The following is a 10,339-nucleotide window of genomic DNA, read 5'->3' on the forward strand; positions in this document are numbered from 1 at the left end:
TTCCATATATACGAACCCACGGAAACAGATTCCATGCATTCAGGTCCTCTACCAATATTATTAGCTCCCGATGAATAGGTTGTCTGGCCTCTCTGCCTAAAAAGCCGGCATACACAAGTAGTAGAAGGCATACTCGGACAACATCGACGTCATCCATCCGAGTGAAACCAGCTTTCTTATTAAACAATTTCTTCAGGTCGTCGACATGTAGGTTCGGCTTCTCCATTGACTCATCCGGAAAAACCCGGGATAACCATGATGGGCGGGCGATATGACGAGTGTACCGGCCTACATCATCGTGTCCGAATCGTAGACCAGTGATTAAGCAGAACTCCTTCCGCCCAAAGCAAGTATACGCTGGTGGAAAATGAAACCATATCTCTTCCTCACCACGTTGTATACTGTCGGGTAGATTTGATGTCATGGTCTGAAGCCACAAATGGGTCAAATTAGCATCTCCACCCGGATGCTGTACTCTCAGCCATGGCCCGAAGCAGGTTTCCTCAAACAATTGTCTTTGAGCAGGTGAAAGCTTCGAAGCAATTGTAGTGGCCAGGCTGACTTTATTTCTCAAGGTCAATTGAGCCGAAAAAAATTTCTACAAAAACAATAAACATACCAAGTTAGATATACCAAAAACTACACTGTGAAGATATACCAAAAACAATAAACATAAAAAGTAGTAGTTTATTCTTGAAACTAAAATTTGCAACACTGTTTTGTCTTTTGGTTGAAATGAAAATCGCAACGAGAGAATCGCAACGCGAAATGACAATCGCAACGAGAGAATCGCAACGCGAAATGAAAATCGCAACGCGAAATGAAAATCGCAATGCGATTTTGGTTTCGCGTTGCGATTCTCTCGTTGCGATTTTCATATCGCTTTGCGATTCTCTCGTTGCGATTTTCATTTCTCTCGTTGCGACAGTCATTCTCTCGTTGCGATTTTCATTTATCTCGTTGCGACTCTTCTGCAAATTGAAACTTGAATGGATTGCATTACTTCAACCAAAAGACAGAACAAAGACAAAGACAAATACTAACTTGAAAATCGCAACGAGAGAATAGCAACGCGAAATGAAAATCGCAACGAGAGAATCGTAACGCGAAATGAAATCTAAGTGAAATGGTTAATCTATTATTGAAATGACCAGTAAACTTATCATCAGTTTCAATATGAAAAACCTACAATAATGCAAACATTTCAAAATAAAAATAATTAAAAAAACTAACCCTCGGAGGTTGATTTTCCATTTCTGAATATTGTGAGGGATTTCTGACCGTGAATGGTTGTGAGGGATTTCGCCGGAGATGGGGACGGAAATCTTCGGAGATGGGGACGGATTTCTTCGCCGTAGAGAGTGAGAGATGGAGATGGGACTGAGTTGTGATTTTAGGTTTTAGGTTATGAGTTGCGATTACGGGATTTTGTCTTAATATTCGTTTTTGTAATTTGAAAATAAAAATACGCGTAGCGATTATAATGGCGCTTTAAATATCGCGTTGCGATTTACGGATACGCGTTGCGATTTTATGTATTATCGTTGCGATTTACCGATACGCGTTGCGATATACGGATACGCATTGCGATTTACCCATACGCGTTGCGATTTACGGATACACGTTGCGATTTACGGATACGCATTGCGATTTATGTGTTCGCGTTGCGATTTTCATATTCGCGTTGCGATTTTCAAGAATCGCGTTGCGATTTTGGAAACTGATTTGCGATTCTGGGGATCGCGTTGCGATTTTTATTTCGCGTTGCGATTTTGTTGGTCATTTTGGCAAATCCAAAAAAAGTTGGTTAAAATCGTATATTATAACTTTTTTTTGGTCACTGAGGCGATTTTCTCTTTATAATATTGTGATACTATTTGATTCCAATTTAAATATTTTTTTATAACCATATACAATACATATATATTTCTTCATATTTTTTCATATGTGATATACATATATCATACAAAGTCGAGGGACTCGACTCAAACTTGAAAATCAATCAACTAATTACTAAAAATTTTGAGTTGCTATTTGAGTTGTATTTTATAACTCGATTTGAAATTGAAATTTTTTTTAGTAGAGCTTATGAAATTACAACTCAAAGTCAATTCGAGTCGAATTAAATAAAAAAATTAATTTTTCAAATCGAATCGAGTTTTGTTCACCCTTTCGTTAAAATTATGAGTGAACAGATTTCAACCCAACACCATTAGATATAGATGAGATTGTAATATTACTGAGACAATTTCAATACTTTGGATCAATTCACAATATATTATATATAAATTAAATTATAATTATTAAATATTAATATAATAATATGTAACATTATATATTTATTTTAATAATGTATATTTTAAATATTATCATATATATATAAATGAAAATAATAAATATTATTAAATTAACCTTAAGTTATATTTATCATACTATATTAAATTTTATGGATAAAAAATTTAATTGAAAAATTGATTTATAAAATTTTAAAATGTATAAATATTAATTTATTTAATAGAAATAACGAAAATATAAAATAAAATACATAATATTTTTATTCGATTTTTTTTTCCATCCATTAGATTACAGAACCTCCCAACCTTTCCTTTTGAACAGGATAACCAATTTCAGCGGTATTTTCTCTCTCTTTCATATCCATTTAACGGTTTATATTAACTTGCCTTGAATTTACTGTATTCCGAATATTAAGTTTGTTTTCCTCAGAATTTCCCGCTTTTCAATCAGAGTGTTAAATTATATAATACCGGTGCCGGAAATACAGAGAGTGTAGCCGGAGATCAGCTGGTTGGAATGTTTAACCATAGAGGCTCATCCCTTATGAAAAACGTTTCAACAACAACCAAATTTATCTCTAGGAAATCTCCCAGAGCCATTGCTCTTTACATATTCTTGCTCTTTGCTTTCTCCATCTTCATTTTTGTCTTCAATGCTGGTAACATTGAGGATGATCAATTCAACCCGATATCCCTCCGGGTCTGTGATCCAATATTTCTTCTGTTTCTGTTAATGGATACTCACTCATAAATGAGGCTTTTCAAAAATGGCTTGCTTCTATAATTCCTTTTTGAGTTATGCAGATAACTGATGAAGAACTTTGGGACCCTCCTTCTAGCCGTGGCTTACGTCCGTGTGCTCATCCTACGAGTAAATATAAACGTAAAAATCAAGAAACATATTACTTCTCTCACTCCTGCGCTCAATTCTCACATAATTTTAGTTTTTATTCTAGTTGTTTAATTGTTTATCTGTTTTGTTTTTAATCGATAATTCTGGTTTTCTCTAATTCCGTTTAATGCTATGTCAGCTTCACTCGGATCTGACCGATATTTAATGGTGAGCTGTAATGGAGGATTGAATCAAATTCGCACTGCGGTATGTTTTCTTATATCTCTTTCTTTTCTTCTTTTGCTTTTGCCTGATCTTTCCGTATATAAGTGTCTAATTACATTCAGGGTCACATTATACGATTAATGATTTGGTATAATTAGGAAATTGATTGTTGTCGAAGATAGTTTTTGCTACCTATCATAGAATTTTCTAAGCCTTTATGGAGTTTATGCAGTTAATAATTGTGCTCATATGGAATAAATAAGCAACAATCCGATCAATTTCAGTTGAAACCAGTGGAGTTCTTTTTCCCAGGGTTAGCCGGTTTTTATTGCTGATATGGAATACATATATTTTAGGTCAGAGCTAACCGCTGGATGCTCAGTACTCTAAGAGTAATATGCATATCAGTTTTTTCACTTTAACTTGGTTTTGGATCTATAACTATTGTTGTCGTAAGCTTTTAACAGTTGGCGCATCACAAAATATTTCTCTCGATGTATAACCTGTTTGACTGACTTGAACTTGTATTTCGCTGAGTACATTTATTAGCTCTACACCCATTGTTGTTTGCTTTCAAGTTTCTTGTGTTTGGTTGAGTGAATTTGTTAGCTCTACATTCCATTAATGTTTTCTTTCAAGTTTCATGGATGTTACATTGTCTTGTAGATATCGGACATGGTGGCTGTGGCATACATAATGACTGCAGTCTTAGTTATTCCAAAGCTGGATACACAATCCTTCTCCCATGACTCTAGGTATTCTCATTTGTTTCCCTCTCAACTCCATCAAAGTCAGTAATTGTTTTGATCTTATTTAGTTTACTGTAATTACTTAAGGTCTCTTATCTTGATTGGAACAGTACATTTTCTGATATATTTGATGAGCATCATTTCATCACAACTTTACAACAAGATGTGAGGATTGTTAGGGAGCTTCCAAAGGAACTGGAACATGTTCCTCGGGCTCAAAAACACTTTACTTCCTGGTCTAATGTGGGTTACTACAAAGAAATGACGCAGCTGTGGAACGAGTATCAGGTATATACTTGTTGGCATTATTTGTTTTTGGGTGTGGCCTGTTTTAGATACCCTCGTAGATGTGATTGATCTGCAGTGATGATGGTGTGCAATCTGTCTAACTTTTTTCAGAATATGATTCACTGTTATGTTTTGCTTAATGCAGTTATACCAAGTAGAAAAGAATGCATTCTTTTTACTGAAATAATTTCTAGGTAGCTTAATATTAAGGCAAAGTTCTTCAAATACTCTCATACAAGTCTTGACAATTGGATAGATACCATGCCTATGTGTGATACAAGCATCATATTTTACTCCAACCCCCCCTCCCACCCCTTCTTTTTAAATTATGGTAAGTCTTAATTCCAAGGATGCTGAACAAGAAACATTTGCAGGTTATCAATGTTGTTGAATCAGATTCTATACTCGCAAACAACGATCTTCCTCTTGATATACAGAGGTTGAGATGTCGTTCTATGTACCATGCTCTCCGCTTCCCTCCCTCCATTGAGAGCTTAGGAAAGGTGAATTGGTACTCTTTGGTGTTTATGCCCCTGTTAATTTACTTCCATGCACAGCAATAAAAGGCATAAGCTTTTGAAATGCAGCAAGAATTTAAGATCTTACAAAAAAATTCATCGTGAAACGCTAGAAAGCACAACAAACAACATTCATGTTTGATTTTTATTATTGATTGATTTAAGAGATCTCTTACGGGACTTCCTTTTTAAATTATGTTCTGAGTATGCATGATGGTGACACCACAGGAGCTGGTAGATCGTCTGAGAACACAGAGTGGAAAATACATTGCAGTTCACTTAAGCTATGAAAAAGACATGCTTGCTTTTACTGGTTGTACTTCTGGTTTGACTGATGTAGAATCTGAAGAGCTGAGAATACTGAGGTGGGAACCTTTCGTTTGTGCTCATGCATTTACTTTAAATCTTAACAGGAATCCTTTTCTTTACTAATTTGTCTTATTGAAAACAAGACGTTTAACCATGTAACCTGTATGAATAAACTAACTTGATAACAGTCTCAATATACAGACTTCAAAAATGTGTATTAAATTCATTTAAATTATGGAAAAACTTAGGACCCTTCACCTTGTGCTTGATATGCTTTTAGTTATGCTTTGTTAGTTAAATTTACTAGAAAATGGGGAAGAATGTGACTAAATTGACCAATTTTAGCACATAAGAAGTCATCTTTTTGGTGCTTAGGTATTTGTGATTTTTACTTATACTGTTCTTTCCAGGGAGAACACAAAAGATTGGAAGGTTAAAGATATAAACCCTACTGAACAGAGAAAAGGTGGATTTTGTCCACTAACCCCCAAAGAAGTGGGAATATTTCTTCGAGCTGTTGGTTATCCTCCATCAACACTAATTTATGTTGCATACGGTGAAATTTACGGTGGTGATGCTCGCCTTTCCGAGCTCAAGTCGTATTTCCCAAATCTAGTTTCCAAGGTTTGCTATTATTATTTTGCTTTTTTATAAATAGTTTGATGTGCATAATCTGCCATGAGGATGTGGTGCCTTCATGATTTGGTGCTTTTGTTGATGACAGGAGAAACTGGCAACAAAGGAAGAGTTGGATGCAGTTTCTAAGCATGCAACTCAAACTGTTGCACTAGATTACATTGTTTCTTTGGAAAGCGATGTGTTTGTTCCATCATCTTCAGATAACATGGCACGAGCTATTGAGGGGCACCGCAGATTCTTTGTCCATCGGAAGACAATCTCCCCAGACAGGTAACAGAATAAAAATATCATTTGTTTTCTTTTAGGAACAGGTTTTCTGTAAGGACATGAGCCATTAATCTTCTCTTCATGTTTTGCTTTCATGTAGTATTCCCAGAAAACCAGTTTATGCCATGAACGTGACTTAATGCAATTCAGTTATCCAAATTGTTTTTCTGACTCATTAATTTACAAAGATGTGTGAAGTGAGCAGTTGAGTCTTCCAGAGGAATTCATCTCTGTGGATGAAGTTTATGTACTTTGTTTTGGTTCCACTAACAAAATATTTTCTTGGAAAATACATAGCATGGCCTTGTCTTGTCTGGTTTGGTCTTGTTAGTTTGTCGAGTTCTCATAATACATGGTGAATGACACCCTATAAGAACATTTTTAAAAAAAATTCCTCGAAAGAACTATCATTCTTATTAAAGCAATTTATACTCTTATCTCAATTTTGTTAATATATGATACAGGAAAGGACTTGCCAAGCTTTTTGATGAGTTGGAAAGAGGAAAACTAAAAATATCCTCATTCTCTGAACATGTGCAGCAGATGCACAAAAACAGGTAGCTATGTTAATCTGTTATCCATGAATTAGACCCATTATACTATTCCTCTCTGATGGACCTAGCACAACTAGGCTGTGGAAATGTAAAGATTAAGTTGTACGGGATGCATAATTAAATATCGAAGGTATCTTATTGCAGTGTTCAATGGAATGACATTTTCTTAATGAATTTCGACATTGTTTGTAACTATATTGTAGAAGAGGATCTCCAAGAAAAAGAAAAGGTCCTGCACCAGGAATGAAAGGAGAAGAACGCTTCAAGACTGAAGAATTCTTCTATGACAATCCATACCATGAGTGTATATGTAGTCCAAAGGGTGTATGAGATATTCGTGGCCTGGTTTGGCTTGCCGTCCGAGTTGCCTGAATGAAAGGATCCCCATTTGTGTGAGCATGGTATGTTAAACCGAGACGGAAGGGGCCCCTGGAATGAGCTCGAGCTATTGTCGCCTTGCTTCTTTTTGATTGACCCTAAGTTCTAAATACATAATCAGAGTTACATCGCATGATGCAGCAGTTAATAGGTAATTGAATTTCTTGAACACTCCCCTTTCTTATAGGATTTGCGTTTCGCTCGCAGGCAAAGCTTGTAGTACATTATTTTTTTAAGACGATTCTCATTTCAGTCCCTGAATTTCATTTCATATAAATTCATTTTTCTCTCGTTTGTTCTCAGTTTTAAAGACATGATAGTTTTCATGTATGACGAGAACACAGATAAGATGCAACCATGATAATTTTGATGTATATATATTTTGAAGGCAACCAAGACAGTTTATATATAATTTAAATCTTTTGGTTCTCCACTGCTATATTCTGGTCTCCATTATACTTTCTGGTTATAGCAATTTTCCTTTTGTCGCATCAGTTTCGTAACAGTGCCAATACTCCTGGTATAACCATAGACAAGTGACTACTTGCAAACCAACCATCCACTAGTACAAATCTTAAAAGATATAAAAATGATGAAAGCTACGTGAAATATTAATGGATAATTGATCAAGTCATTTCAAACAAATAGGCTTTGAAATTCAACTTCCAGTACAAACACGATTAAGGCTAAAGCCACTCTTCATGATGACTGAAATTTATTTGATGAAGTATCTTTCAGGATGATTTAAATTTATTTGATGAAGCTTCCCGTTCTAAACAACGCCGTTCTCTCTGAAATAAACCAAATAAGAAAGCCACCAGCCTTAGGTAGAAACCAAGTGAATGCGGGGGGAAAACAGATATATGCGGTACATATTTGATGAATGCATCAACAAACCAAGATAGAAAACAGGAGAAAATTTGAAAAAAATGAAACCAAGAAGATTTCGATAGATGACTCTGCCAAAACAAGATTCAGTTGATCAAAATCACTCACACTTATGTATAGAGATGACAAAAGGGTATACACCCACATATATTATCAAATGGCTACACATGATTACTTACATCCTATCTGCAAACATCCTCAACAGACCAATATGACTGTTGAAGTAAAAGCTTCTTCAACCAAAAGGGGAAGATAAGACAAACAGAAATAATTGCTCATTCAGTTCATCATCCCAGTCCTCAGAGGATGAGTCAACAGAAACATGCTATCAATAGATAATTGTTACTTGGAGTAGCATTTTATAATATGCAGTATGACTGAATATCTGCAAAGATGACCGTTGACTAGTATGGATTACCACTTGAGCAGTTTCAGTTATTTTTCACTTGAGCATCAGTAATGGATTAACTATAAAACAGTAGATGATTGTTCTAACAAAACACTGACCTTTATACAATTCATTTCTCCTTTATCGAGAATGCCATTTAATATGGGCTATTTTATAGCCATCCGTTATTTTTGGTGAATCTCTTAGTTACAAATAAACAACTAGTTATCTGATGCATATAGCACTTTAAAGAGAAGTTTAAATATGTTGTTTGAGTGGCAAATTTTCAGTTAGTAATGCGTACAGGATTGAGCGGATAGGGCATACATATGCATTTGAGACCAAATCCGAAGTCCAAGTAACAATACTTTAAAAATGACTAAAGCAATAGATTCCAGTTTGATTTTCAGTGATGAAGAAAATGACTCTAAATTGATAGTAAATATAGAACAATCCTACATTATTTCTATCTCATCAAGATTGCCCTAGCAGTCACAAGAATCAACTTTTAAGATTGATAATAGCAAGGAAGTGAAAGAAAAAATCCAAATTCATCATATGGGAAAGGAACAAACTTTTAACCCATTTGGGCAACAATACTTGGGTGTCAACAAATTCATCAATGGACAGTCAAAAAAAAACACTTAAAACTTGAAATATCCATTCCTATACCATAATTATACATATCGATAAGACCATTTTATCTTTAAGTATTCCACCCCAGAAAAAAAAATATATATATATATATATATCATATGTGACATCAATAAAACAGAGTTTGAAGCAAGAAAATAAGCGAAGGAAAGAGTAGTGAGAAACAAACCCGTCTCTCCCAGTAAGGAAGGAAGCAGACAAAATCATAGACAGGAGTAATGGTTGAGACCAGCACAGCGTTGAGGCCAGTGAACATTAATAGAGCTGTCATAGGACGTGTTCTGTGAGGCATCTTTGGTTTATCCTCTGCGAATCACAAAGTTAATAATTTTGTTTATCAGTGACAATATTTGATCAATTTCCAAAATACCCAAAGAAGAAAAACACAAGATAAGTAGACAAGGATAGGGTGTCGGATCATTATATAGCCCGTTAATCCATTTCAAATTGCCATTGAAAAAAAATACAGAGAGAAAATGAAGTACAAGTTTGGGGTTTTGATTTTGAAGGATGAGAAGAAGATTAGAGCAGCATCGAGTTGTACATTTTGGGGTTACCAAGTCGATAATGATATGCATGTTCAGCATTGATTTTTGGATACCCATTAGTGGCCAAAACAACTTCTTCAGCACTTCTTTTTTTTCAGCACCAGTAGATTCTCTTTATTTAACTCATTGGGATAATATCGAAAATAGCTTACAGCTAGAAGAAATCTTCAGGTTCAGTTTAGGGTTTCAAAATTTACCTTATTTAATTTCCTGGTGTGTCAGAAACTTGAAGGCAAGAGAAGGCTTGGGTCATGGACCGAAGGAGGAGAGGAAGAAGGATAAGTGCAGGAGAAAGACGACGCTGGTGGTAGGCTTTTTCGGCAGCTGAGATGCGTAAAGAGTAGGATAGAGAGCGGGGGAACGATACCCTGTGGATAGAGGACACAGTTCGTACCAAAATGGCATTTGCAAATCTTACTGAATTTTAATTAATCATATGTAATTAATACAATAGGATATAAGATTATGTCTATTTGATTTTTTTTCAATAAAATTCGAATTCTAATAATATTGAAATGAAATAATGAAAAAAATTATAATATATTAATATTATATAAAAATTTAAATTCGTAGTATTCTCTTCTTCTGTAAAATAAGTTAGGATCAAAAGAATATCAATAAGTACATCTTGATGTAGATAAAGGTCTATTAGTTTTAAATATATTAAAATATATTTAAGGATAAAAATGACAGATTCAAACTGTCGAGAAATAATCGAAGATTTATCTACTAAAGATATTTGCAATTATTTAAATAATTTAATATCTATTTTTAGTATTTAAATTTGTTATAACATTAAATATTTTTC

The 10,339-nt window shown here is 34.7% G+C and overlaps 1 protein-coding gene and 1 long non-coding RNA gene across 2 annotated transcripts; one reads left to right on the forward strand and one right to left on the reverse strand.

Moving 5' to 3' along the window:
• Positions 1–3,318: 3,318 nt before the first annotated feature.
• Positions 3,319–7,192, forward strand: LOC120147467 (O-fucosyltransferase 38-like). Its single transcript, XM_039160841.1, has 9 exons — positions 3,319–3,393; positions 4,018–4,106; positions 4,211–4,388; positions 4,763–4,891; positions 5,135–5,271; positions 5,626–5,839; positions 5,940–6,124; positions 6,586–6,678; positions 6,879–7,192. The coding sequence occupies exons 1-9, from the start codon at positions 3,319–3,321 to the stop codon at positions 7,003–7,005; spliced, it is 1,227 nt and encodes a 408-aa protein (XP_039016772.1). The 3' UTR covers positions 7,006–7,192.
• Positions 7,193–7,655: 463 nt separating this feature from the next.
• LOC120147642 lies at positions 7,656–9,928 on the reverse strand. The gene is made up of 3 exons (XR_005518301.1): positions 9,729–9,928; positions 9,153–9,289; positions 7,656–7,844 (listed from the first exon to the last, which is right to left on the reverse strand). It is a non-coding gene; the product is annotated as an uncharacterized LOC120147642 (long non-coding RNA).
• Between the last annotated feature and the right edge of the window lie 411 nt (positions 9,929–10,339).

The sequence above is a fragment of the Hibiscus syriacus genome, unplaced genomic scaffold, assembly GCF_006381635.1.
Source record: "Hibiscus syriacus cultivar Baekdansim isolate YM2019G1 unplaced genomic scaffold, ASM638163v2 tig00110940_pilon, whole genome shotgun sequence".
NCBI classification, from domain to species: Eukaryota; Viridiplantae; Streptophyta; class Magnoliopsida; order Malvales; family Malvaceae; genus Hibiscus; species Hibiscus syriacus.